The sequence below is a fragment of the Petaurus breviceps genome, unplaced genomic scaffold, assembly GCF_028583685.1.
Source record: "Petaurus breviceps papuanus isolate PSGF00001 unplaced genomic scaffold, PetGlider_PUasm1.0 91041, whole genome shotgun sequence".
In the NCBI taxonomy this organism is placed as follows: Eukaryota; Metazoa; Chordata; class Mammalia; order Diprotodontia; family Petauridae; genus Petaurus; species Petaurus breviceps.
The window spans coordinates 34252867-34265669 of record NW_027187400.1 but is presented as its reverse complement, the minus strand read 5'-3'; the positions used below and the strand labels follow the sequence as shown (position 1 = coordinate 34265669).

Sequence of the window (12803 nt, the reverse complement as noted above, 5' to 3'; positions counted from 1 at the left end):
AAACAAATCAGAGTGCTTGTCCTACCCAGAAGCAGAGGGGACAGGGCAGTGCCCTGATTACCACAGATCTGAGCTCAGTCTCTCTCCTTCTCTCCTGCCTCCGACTGGCAGGGCAGATTATAGTTTCTCAAAGTCTTCTTTTCCCCAGTTCCCTGAACTATTACCCTTGCATGGCAACTTCCAGTCCCCCCACTGGCCTCCTTGGAAAACAATCTAGCTGGTCAAAATTCTTCCTAAAATGTGGTGTCCCGGATCCCAAGAGGTGTCCCAAGAGATCCCCTGCAGAACTCACTGTGTTCACAGGCCTGGCCAAAATGGCCAGGGGGACATCGACAGGCACCAGTCACTCGATCACACGTCCCATTGTTGAGACAGGCACATTCCAGGCGGCAGTCAGCACCATATTTCCCAGGTGGGCAGGCTGGAGAAAGAAGGAAAGAATGTTCCTAAGCAAACCAGGGCGGACAGGGGAAGACTGAGTCTCCAATGACAATGGGTTGGTCAAAGAAAGCAGCCTTGTGGGAGGACTCCAAACATCATGGCTGGAGCAAGATAGCCCTGGAGTATGAGCCCCTGCATACAGGAGACACCAAGTAGCACAGTGGATAGAACTCTGGGCCTGGAGTCAGGAAGACCTGAGTTCAAATCCAGCCTCAGACATTTACTAGCTGTGGTACCCTGGGCAAGTCACTTAACCTCTGTTTGATACAGTTTCTTCAACCATTAAGTGGGTAAAATAAGAACACCTACCCAGGGTTGTTGTGAAGATGAAATATCTTTAAAGCTCTTGGTCTGGCACATAGGAGGACCTTAAAGCATGTTTCCTCCCTCCCTTCCTTCTTTCCTTCTGAATCCAAGAGTAACACTGGAATGAGCAGGATGCCTTCACACACCCTACCTTATCTTGGATTCACCTTAGTCCCCAGTCACCTCCACTGCATACACACATACCCAGCAGCAGCATACTCTTCCTGGGGCATCAGCCCTCCTCCCATTGAGGTCACCCTTGGCTCCCATGCATAGGAGACACTCATCTTTGTGAAATCTTATCCCCACTGAGCAAAAGACAGGCTGTTGGTGGGAATTGTTGCAGGGAGTTTGCACACTGGGAATTCACCAAACCAATGAAATCACAGGCCCCTTGCATGCACACTCAACACACACATGCATAATGTATATACGTATAAATACATGTGTGAATACACAGGTATATACAATCATAAATATATGGACATGCCTATATAAACGTATGTTTGTACTTACATGCACTATATATATATGTACACATATACACACGCACATAAATTACATCTGATCCTTGCCAACAACCCTGTGGGCAAGGAGTCGTTGTTAGCCCATGTTGCAAATGAGGAGACTGAGGTTGAAGGGGTGCTATTGGAGGTAAGGAAGGGCACTCACCCAGCTCACAGTGTTTTCCCATCCATCCCAGGCCGCAGGAGCAGGAGCCGTTAGTGGGATGACAGAGGCCTCCGTTCTGACAGGCACACACCAGCTCACATCCCAAGCCAAAACGATCCCTGGGGCAGCCTGAGGGGGGACCTCAAGTCCATCAGGGATGAGGCAAGCCCCAAAGTTCCCAGCCTTAGCATGAAGTCCAGGGTCTTTATAAGGGGTGATCAGCGGACAGAAACAGGCAGAAGGACATGTGTGTCTGCTTATGTTGTCGATGCATGGAACCAAGAGAGAGATGGGAAGAGGGAAGGGGGTCCTCAAAACAACTTCTTGCCATCGAAGGCTGGTGCTCCTGGGCCACTCAAGGTCAGGTGCAGGCTTGATAATGGACTAAGGGTCTATCATCCAAGGAGCAGCCAGGACAAATGCGGTAAGACTCGTCCCAAGAATGGTGACCCCAGGAACTCAAGAAACTAAGGAAGGAAGGGCTGCATTCTATGTTGGAGGAGAGTTCTCACAGAGAAGCTATTGTGTCATCTTCAAATGCTGCAGTAAGGCCGCTGCTGGTGGTGGGACAGAGCATGGGCCAGGGGACGGAGGAATGTCTTTGCAGGTAGGAAAACCGGGTTCGAATCCTGCCTCTGATATACTGGGAAGATATACTGATATATACTGATGCACACTAGTTACGTGGCGCCAGACACATCTTTAAGACTAGAAGCAGAAAAAGCACCGACTCTGGGTTTAGACAACCTGGGTTCAGATTCAATTCAATCAACATTTATTGAGCCCCTACTGTGTGCCAGGAACTGCACTAAGTGTTAGAGATACAAAAAGGAGCAAAGGACAGTCCCTGCCCTCAAGGTCCTTACTAATGGGAGAGACACCATGCAAACCAATATAGAGAAACTAACTATATGTAGGAAAAATTGGAAGAAATTAACAGAGGGAAGGCACCAGAATTGAGGGGTTGGGGAAGCTTCTGATGCTTTCTAACCGTGAGATCTTAACAAGTCACTTGGCTTTGTCAGTCTTCAATTTCCCCACCTATAAAATGAGGGGGATGGGTTAGAAGTACCCATCAGCTCTAGATTCATGAAGATCTCTAATCCTAATTTACAGAGGAGTTGCTAATTTGCATGAGAGGATGGAGTTTCCACACTGGGAGTTCAATATACCCCTAAAATCACAGATACAGACCCTTACCCCCTATTCCCCCAAAATGACCTGAAGAAGTCCTGTTCAGGTCCTAAGTGGCTGAGGGGGGGCGGTGAATGGAGAAGTAGCCTTGGAGTTAAGTCAGGAAGACCTAGGTTCAAATCCTGCCTCAGACATACCCTGGGCAATAAGTTCTAGCAGCTTCAGGCAACTCCCTAAAACTCATAGACTGCACTGGTGGGAGTTGCCCCACCAACAAAATCAAACATCTTTGACGAAATACAATTTTTATAATACTTTATGGCTTTCAAAGAGTGCCCTTTATCCCATCTAGTCCTCAAAACACAGGACATTTAACCCCCATTTTACAGCTGAGGAAACTAAGGCTGAGAGTTTCAGTGACTTCACCCATAGTCAAACCAGCCAAGACAGAGGGGACCTTAATCCCAACCCATCTGCCCCTAAGCCAGCACATCCATCCCCACAGCTGGATATGACCCTGCTCCTTCATGCTCTGCCAAAATTCATAAAAAAAATTTCATAAAGCCTTTGTGGATTCCTTCTGTTTCAGTAAAAGCTAGAGCTCAGCTGGGGTGAGGGTGGTGGAGGGGATCAGTGTCTGGGGACAGTAAATACTGCATAGGACAGGAGAATTCAACGAGCTACTGGTGGAAAAGCACATGGGGCCTCTAACATGGGACACACATGTGAAGAACGGTTATCATCACCATTCCACACCAGCTGGGTGTGTACTGAAACCATTGCAGAAGGATTTGGAAGTCTATTTGGGGCATGGGAGTGTTAAAGGGCGGGGAATGCCAGAGGCATGATATCCTAATAACTGTCCCCATGTGTTTATTAGTTCTGCTAAGAAGGTCTCCAGCATCCTAGGAGGGATTTAATTACAAAATCAGATTGAAGCAACACAAAACTCATTATCACGGAAAACATGTGGAGAGAAAACCCAGCCCAATCCTGCCACTGTTTGCCCTTGGTCAAGTAATGTCAATATGGGACTCATTTTCTTCCTCTATAAAATGGGGAGAACATCAATTCCTCCCTTTCTTTTTTTTGAAGGGGGAAGGCAAGGCAATTGGGATTAAGTGACTTGCCCAAGGTCATGATCTTCCCTTTTTTAACCCAGGATTTGGGTAACTTTTTGAAAGAAGGGCTTCCCATCTTTTATTCTAGAAGTGAGCATGAAGATAAAATTGTACAAAAGAAAGCAAAATCATTACAAACTATTAAAGTTAGGAAGATTTGTTTCAAATCACTAACAATCAAAGAAATCCAAGTCAAAACAACAAACCCACCCCCAGAAAACTGGCCAAGATGACAAAAAATGGGAATCATCAATGGTGGAGGGGCTATGGAATGGGAGAGAACCTAAGGCATTATTGGGAGAAGTATCAAATTGATCCAAACATTCTGGAAAACAGTTTGGAAATGATGCTATAAGAATGACTAAAATGTCCGTGCCCTTGGACCCAGAGACTCAGCTGCTAGGCATATACCCCAAGGAGAAAAAAAAGTCTTGTGATACTAACCAGAATAGATCATAGCAGCATGTCTTACACTAGAAAAAAATGGAAACAAAATGGATCCTGTTGATTAGAGGATTGCTAAACAGAGGCAGCTGGGTGACTCAGTGGGCCTGGAGTCAGGAAGACTTGAGTTCAAATCTGGCCTCAGACACTTACTAGCTGTGTGATCCTGGACAAGTCACTTCATTCTGTTTGCCTTAATCCACTGGAGAAGGAAATGGCAAAGCATTCTAGTATCTTGACAAGAAAACTCCACGGACAGCATTGGGGTGCTATGGTCCATAGTGTCACAAAGACTGAATAACACCATGAACATAATGGAATATTATTGTATTGTTTAAAAATGAATTTCAAAAATTCAGAAAAGCACAAGAAGATGATGGAATTGATACAAAATGGAATAAGAAAAACTAGAGAAATGATGAACAGCTAACTACAATATAAATGGAAGGAACAACCCAAAAAGAAACTGAATGCTGTGTAATTATAATGACTAAGTCTGTCCAGGAAAAAAGAGATAAACAAATGTACCTGCCTCCCTTCATGAGAAGTGGGGGCCTATGACGGTGGTACACGGCATATATGATCAGACTCTGTTCATGAGTTGTTTAGTTTTAGTTAACTTTTTTAAGCTTCCTTTTTTACTCCTTATTATAAAGTATAAAATGATAGATCTGGAAAGTGACTCTGGGTCACTCCCAGATCAAGTCTCTTATGACTCCTTTGTGATTTTGCAGGATAGAATTCAGGAAATGGTTTGAAGGGACAAAGGGGGGCAGAGTTAAACAAGGAGTTAAAAAAAAGGAACTATCTAACCCTAAGTCAGAGAGTTGTCTGGGGCCAAGGACATTTAGTGAGAGTAGGAGATGGGCCATCAAAAGTATAGTCCCTACCCTAATTTAAGGGCTTCTGCTGGGTTTTGTTGACTATCTAGAAACTCAGGAAACAGCCCCATTGGAGAGGCCTGGAGTGGTGGACATGACACTCAGCTGGAGAGGAGAGGAGCTCTAACACTGAACAGAAAAGACACACCGGCAAAGAAAAGTATGCTGGCATCTCAAAGGATATGAGCAGTTCTATGGCCTCAGGGGCTTGAGAGGCCCCAGCCACATGTGCGTCCTGACCATGTGCTCACTATATGTGTGTTTATTCTTGTGTGGTCGCAGAGAATGTGGGCTTGGCACACAGTAGGAACTTAAAGACGTGGTGACTGATCCTCTGAATGTATAGATCCCACCTCTCCCACCCCCCACACACACACATACACATCTAGTGGTGAGGCAAGCTCCCACTGGATGTATCCTTCATGGCTGTGAAGGGGAATCTTTTCTTCTCATTTAATTTTCTAAGCTCCCTGAGGGCTGGGGCTGTTTCTGAGCTCTTTGTATCCCCTGACATCCAGGAAGTGCTTACAAACTTAGTAAGCACTGGTAGGAGTTGATTAAATGCTCACTGATTTGAATTGAACCAATGTGCTTCTTTCTGATGGACCAAACAAAGCGACACATCAGCGGGGGTTCAAAAGCTATGGCTTTGATGGGAGGCATCACATACCGGAGAGGTCAGTGGGGGCACTGAGAGTCGTATGAGGCAGGCACCATGTGCTGCATATTGTGTTCTTAAATGAGAGGAATTTGTGAAGCAAGTCAAAAGATGTCGGCCTGCCAAAGGCTATGATGGCGAGGACAGATGTTGAAGGGCGAAACCCCCTTGTGGCTACTCTGTACCTTGTTCACAGTGGGGACCGGTTCTCCCAGCTGGGCAGATACAGGAGCCTTGCACAGGATCGCAGGTCACTCCCTTGCCACAGGCGCACACGTGGGCACAGTCTACGCCATATCTCCCATCTGGGCAGACTGTAGAACAGGAAGCAAGTTAAGGACCACACCTGCCACCTGGACCCCTAAACCACCAAGACCACCCCGGTGTCCACTGAGTCAGGCCCCCTGCTCTGTCCTGGAGATCTGTACCTCGGATGTCTTACATTCTATAAACCAAATTGAGGTGATGTTATCAGGTTGGAGTTGGGCAGGGGACAGCTCCATTGCCCAATCCCTCCCTTCTGTGTGACTTTTAGAACAGCTCCCACTTCAGTGTCCAAGTGGGCAGGGCTACTCTCTGTGATGCTGGGGTGAGACTGAGCCTCTGTTTCCTCATCTGTAAAATGATGCCTCGATGGTACCCGAGGTCCCTTTAGATCTCTTAGAGATCTTGTGACCTTGTATGGGTCATGGAACCTCCCTAAGCCTCATAAAATGAGGGGTTGGCCTAGATGGCCCCTGAGGGCCTTTCTAGCATTTGGTCCATGTTCTAAACCTCAGGCCAGACCACTGACTAATGAGGAAATAATGTCCATAGGAAAATGGAGTTGAGGGAGGGGACCTAGGGAAAAGGTTTGTCCTTGCTGTACCGGAGCTCTCTCTATCTCCAGGAAAGTTCCTCCAGGGGAAGCAGCTCCCCCCCTCCTAGCCCACCGCGGGCCTTTGCCCCCACCACACTCAACTTCCTTTGCAAAGTGATTCAAATTCTCCTTGAGCGTTCAGCCCAGGCAGACTTGCTCACTGTACTGATTGGGAATAGTCCCCACATGACTCAGAAGAAAATCCCTTCTGTAGATATATTTTTGGCTGGGGTGACCCACCCCATCCCTACCCCTACCTCTGCCGTCACTGCTCCCCCTTCTCTCCAGCCCTTGGACTTGGACAGAAAACATTCTTCAGGGGCAGCCAAGGGCCTCCTGGTTGGACCCTTCAAAGACTCCTGGGCCCTGGGGGGTAGGAAGGGTCCTGGGCTGCTGTGAAGGAATGTTCCCAGCTTCTTTCAGGTCTCTGCCCCAGGGAAGGGGGACTGCACAGAGGCCCTGAGCCAGGCTGGCCAGGCTCCATTAATGACCCAGGTGTCCCCTAAAGGAGAGGGACATCCAGGGGAGCGTGTCCCCTCCGTGCACTCTTTCTCTGTTCTAGACAAACAGGACTCCAGCTGTTGTTCTCGGCTCTCCCTTTCGTGCCTTGGACCAGGACACATTCCTCCTTATCTCTGCCCAGTGAAATGAGGCCTGACTACTGCCTCCTCTGCGAAGCCATCTCCAACCCTAACTCTCCTGGATGTTTTTCCTCATTTCTCCTCGCTAGTAGCAATTTCTTTCCCAAAAGTCCTTTGTAGATATTTTCTATTTGCTTCACGGAATCAGTGATTTTTAAGAGCAGGAAAGAACTCAGAGGCTGTCTGGCCCAACTCATGCACAAAAAGAATTTCCATGATAACACTCCCTCAAGAGACTAAAAGTTTCCTGAGGGCAAAACTTTGGATTTTTTCTTTGTATCCCTAGAGCTTAGCATGGTGTCTGACATACAGGAGGGGCTTAATATATGCTTGGTGATTGATCACATACCTAGAAACACATCCTAGGACACAATGCTTTATCCAATACCATACTGGGCCAGGACTAAATCTCTGAGTCCTCCAAAATCACCAGCACCCAATGTCTCTCCCCCTTGACCACCCATTCTTGGCCCTTATCTCTTCATCTTGGGACTGGAGGTGTCTTCAAAGCATTTTCAACAGAGCCATGAAAAGGTCCCAAGAGATGCATAGCCAGCCACAGCTGCCATCACCAGCCCTGAGGACTCCAAATTCAGCAAATCTGTACACTCCCAAAAGGGTAGAATCCCTAACTATTATAAAAGGGAGATGCAGTATGAGAGACAGGAAAGAGGTCAGGCTTGGGAGCCCAAGGACCTGAGTTCACATCCTACCTGGGATACTTATTAGCTGTGACCTTCAGAGAGTCATTTAAACCTCTGGGTCTCAGTTTCCTCATCTGTAAAATGAGGGGGTTGACTTCAAAGGTCCAAGTTCAGTTTCTATGATTCTAAGTAGCCTCCTTATTAACGAACAGGGCTGGGAGGGGTGTTTTGAGACCCAAACCCCTGTTCCACTCACTTGTCCTCATTTGGAAATTGAGGCCTGTGAGGTCTGCCCTTTCCTACTCCAAATCCATGCACCTAGGGAGACATAAATTTGTCCCTTTGGGCTCATTTTGGGGCCAGAGTTGAAACTGTACCCACCATTTTCTTTTTTTCCCCACCACTTTCTTTCCCTTTCAATAGCTAACAACTAAAAATAGAGATTTCTCTTTCTCATTTAAAAGCCAAGAAAACAATTAGAAATAGGAGTTCATCTCGTGCCGTGTGTTTCCTGGCCTGGGAAGCGGTGCCTGAAGCATTGGTATTTTTGACACTGTCAATAAGTTTTGGTTTTTTCTGGAAAATCTTGGCTGCTTTGCTAATTAGGTCACAGCAGCAGAGATTTCGAGCTGGAAGAGACCCCGGAAGCCATGGTGTCTGACTCCCTGGTTTTATAGCCTAAGTCTCTCCAGCACAGAGGGCAAAGGGCACCAGGGTCACAGAAGAAGCAAGTCATGGAGTTGGGATTCAAACCCACATCCTCTAACTCCAAGACTAGAATTCTCCTCTACTGGGCCAGACTGCTTTCTGTAGTTTCAGTGGATTTCAAAGACCTGAGTTCAAATACAGCCTTATACACTTCCTAGCTGTGTGACCCTGGGCAAGTCATGGTGCCTCTTCCTGCCTCAGTTTCCCCATCTGTAAACTGGAGGTAATAGCAGCACATACCTCCCAGCATTGTTGAGAAGATCAGATGAGATGATAACCAGAGAGCCTATCATATTATAGCTATCTATTCTAAATGTGATAAACTCTAGCTGTTACTATTTGCTTCAGGTAACGGACTGGAGTAGATGCTCCCTGAGGTCCCTCCCAACACCTGGGCAGTGGAGGAGAGTGAAGAGAGGTTTGGATCTGAAGTCAGAGGACCGAGCAGCCACCCCAGCTGTGTTGCTTAAGGTCTTAAGTCTTCAGTGGGATTAGGGTCTTTCTCTCAGCCAGTATCTTCATCTTTAGAATGAAAGGGGGCAGTGTGGTATAGCAAAGTGTCCAGGGAGGGAGGGAGGGAAGGAAGGAGGGAGGGAGGAAGGAAGGAGGGAGGGAGGGAGGAAGGAAGGAAGGAAGGAAGGAAGGAAGGAAGGAAGGAAGGAAGGAAGGAAGCATTTATTAAGTATTCCAGACACTGTACAAAATACTTTATAAATATTAACTCATTTAATCCTTACAACAAACCTGGGAGGTTATACCCATTTTACAGATGAGAATACCAGGGCAAGTCAAGGTCAAATGACTCTCCCAGTGACACACAGCTAGCACGTTTCTGCAGTTGGATCGGAACTTATGTCTTCCTGACTCTGTAACCTATGGCACTACCTACCCACCTCTAGGTTGTCTTCACTTCACTTTCCTGGGACTCAGTTTCCTCACCTGTAGAATGAAGGGGGTTGTCTAGGGTAGACTCTAGGGTAGAAGAGCTTCTTCCTTCCAGGTCTGAATTTGTTTTCTCCTCAGGCTCTAAGTCACAGGATCTTACAAAAATCAGAGGATCTACATTTCTGTCCTCCTGGCCATATCCGGGGAACACATTTTAACCTTGTGAGGGGCTAGCTCTGCTCCCCTCCCAGTTGGCTCACTCCTCTTCCCTCCTGAATCCCAGTAGGAGACAGAGATGGGCTTATCTTGTATCCCTAGCCCCCAGTGCCCAGTCAGGGCTCCCTGACTCACCCAAGCCACAGTCAGCACCAATGTAGCCAGGAGGACAGCGGCAGGTGCCCATGGTGGCATCACAGGAGCCCCCGTTCTGACACGCACATGGGCGCTCACAGCTGGGGCCATAGCGCCCAGGGGGGCACCCTGCAGAGAAGAGAGAGGGAGAGGCAGTCAGTGGGGAACACCTGCCTAACCTTATCCTCCACACTGTCCTGGGGACGAGCCCTGGCTGGGCACCCAGCTTCCCAAAGCCCTGAGTCCTTCACTGTGCAGGGAGGTGAGGGGTGAAGATACAGGTGAGACAAGGGTGGAGATGCCGGCCCCGGAGGGTGATACTCACGGAGCTGGCAGCCGGTACCGTAGAAGCCAGCAGCACACACACACTCCCCTGTCACCGGGTGGCAGTCCTGGTTTTCACCTGAGCATTTACACACCTGGGAACAGTCCACACCAAAAGTCCCAGGCCGACAGGCTGGTGAGAGAAAATGCCATGAGACGTGTCAAGCCTCCCTAAGCCTACTCAGCAAATGTAATTCAATTGTTCAGCATACAATAAGCACATAATGAATGATTTTTAGTTCATTTTCATTCATAGTTTCACTTCAGATCAAAGAATGTTTGCCTTTGCTGGATGTAGAACACTGGGTTAGGTAAGCTCCTGGGACACAAAAACGACATACTATACAATCTGTGCCCACAAGGAGCTTACCATCTACTGGCTAGGGGTGGAGAGAGACAGAAGTCTGGAAATAATACAGTGCAGGACGGATGAGAAGGAAGGAAAGATCCAAGAAAGGCCCTCAGGGAAATCAGATGAGGGCGCAGAGGAAGAAGAAAGGCTTCCTGGAGGAGGAAGCCTCAGAGCCCATCCTTGAAGGGAGGGACCTCAACAGAATCACACAAGGGGCAGCCTATCCCAGACACAGGCACTTACTAGCCAGGTGACCCTGCTCAAGTCTCCTCAGATGTAAAGTGGAGATAATAACAGCACTTACTGCCCTGGCTGTTGTGAAAACCAAATGAGAGAATACCAGCACACAGTAGGTGCCATGTAATAGTCATGGTTGGTGTTTTGGGGGCTATTTTTTGGTGTTTGGTATCCAAACCAGCCTGGCAGGCAGGCTGCAGAGACCAGAGCAGGAACCTATATTATTGGTATATTATTCGGTATTGGGGCAGCCAGGTGGCTCTGCGAGTAAGAGCACCGGCTCCAGTGTTGAGAAGACCTGGAGATCGAATCCCGGGCTCAGACACTTAGCACCCACCCAGAAACACCTGGCCGTGTAACCTTGAGCAAGTTACTTAACCCCAATTGCTTAGGGGCGGCCAGGTGGCTCAGCGAGTAAGAGCACCGGCTCCAATGTCGGGATGACCTGGATCAAATCTGGGCTCAGATACTTAGCACCACACCCAGAAATAACTGGCCATGTAACCTTGAGCAAGTTACTTAACCCCGATTGCTTTAAAAATATATATATTATTCGGTATTATTTTTAGATACAGAAGATAATCTGAACAAAGGGACAGAGGTAAGAGGGTCCATGAGGATGGGGGACAGAGTCTAGTTGGCCTTGAATATTGAATAGGGAGGCAGCCATGGTGCAGGAGAGAGGAAGATCTAGGTTCAAGTTCACCTCTGATCCATCCTGTCTTTTGTGTGGACAAATCACCTAACCTCTCAGTGGTCTAGGCAACCCCCCAAGACTATATTTTTCTTTTTTGAAGGGGGCAAGACAGGGCAATTGAGGTTAAGTGACTTGTCCAAGGTCACACAGCTAATAAGTGTCAAGTGTCTGAGGTTGGATTTGAACTCAGGTCCTGCTGATTCCAGGGCCAGTGCTCAAGACTATATTTTTCAAAGAAGGCTCAAATCTGCATTGATAGGGGGAGTTTGCTCTTCTGGGAGTCCCCTCTATCAGTCAAATCATAGGTTGATTCCCTAATCCCTACTGAATATGTGAGGGTTGGACAAGAAAGAAGGGGCAGGGTTGGACTATAGAAGGCCTTGGGGGTCTTCTGCCGGAGGAGGGGTTTGTAACTTAATTGGTAGGCAAACTTAACAGAAAGTGATTAATCGGGAGGGGAAACGGAGTTATTTCTATGGAAGATGGATTAGGGAAAGGGACAGACAGAGCGAGGGGGACAACATGGAGGCTGGTACAATAGTCTAAGGGAGACTGATGTGGGGAAAGATTGAAGTCAGAAGGAGAAGGGAAAAGAGGGGGACGAGATGGAGGGATGGTGTCATGGAGCTTGGACAGACAGAAGGATGGAAAGGGCTGGTGCTCTACAGATCACGGGGTCACAGAGAGTCAGACTGACCAAGTCAACAACACCAGATGAGATAAAATATGGCAAATGAAAAGGAATTTAAACTCCTTGACAGCAGGGACTGTTCTTTCTTGTCCATCTTTTTTATTTCCTTAGAATCAAGTAGAGAAACTTACAAAGAGAAAATTGGGTGTTTGTCAACAGCTTAAAATGTCTCATTTATAGACCTTCTTATCAAAAGGCAGCATGATATAGCAGAGAAGGCACAAGTTTACCGAGGCGTTCACTTGCTGTGTGTGACTTTGGACAAGTCACTTACTGTTTTGTGCCTCAGTCTCCCCATCTGTAAAATGAGGGATAGGTCTGGAAGTCCCCAGTCTCTCACCTGCCCACCCTGTCCTGGTGCTTGCTTACCTTGCTCACAGCTGAGGCCAGTGAAGCCGAGGGGACAGCCGCACTCTCCAGTGACGTGGTTACAGGCAATGCCAGGGGCACAGGCACAGCGCTGGGTACAGGCCTCTCCAAACCAGCCTGGCAGGCAGGCTGCAGAGACCACAACAGGAACCTATGAGGGCCCCTTGGGAGAGGGGATCATGCAGGGCCAGGGACAGGCTAGGGGCAGGAGAGAGCTGTCAGACACAGGGCTCCCGTCCTCCCTGGCGGGGGCAGGAAGGGGTTTGGATACTGGGGTTCCTAGCTGATGGCCCAAAGGGCTTGATCTGTTCAATGCACACTTCCCCCAGGCCCATCTTTTCTCTTCCCTTCCATGCAGGTTTGAAGTTGGGGAGAGAAGGAAAGGCAA

The 12803-nt window shown here is 47.9% G+C and overlaps 1 protein-coding gene across 5 annotated transcripts in view; it reads right to left on the bottom strand.

The window, feature by feature from the left end:
- Positions 1–12803, bottom strand: part of MEGF6 (multiple EGF like domains 6) — a 372060-nt gene that overhangs the window by 10686 nt on the left and 348571 nt on the right. For 4 of the 5 annotated variants that reach the window (XM_069079590.1, XM_069079591.1, XM_069079593.1 and 1 more), the window contains 6 exons: positions 12416–12544; positions 10071–10202; positions 9746–9874; positions 5843–5971; positions 1420–1548; positions 293–421 (listed from right to left, as the gene is read on the bottom strand). In XM_069079590.1, coding sequence (XP_068935691.1) covers positions 293–421; positions 1420–1548; positions 5843–5971; positions 9746–9874; positions 10071–10202; positions 12416–12544 — 777 coding nt within the window. The remainder of the gene's footprint in view (positions 1–292; positions 422–1419; positions 1549–5842; positions 5972–9745; positions 9875–10070; positions 10203–12415; positions 12545–12803) is intronic. The other variant, XM_069079592.1, reaches the window with a different exon arrangement.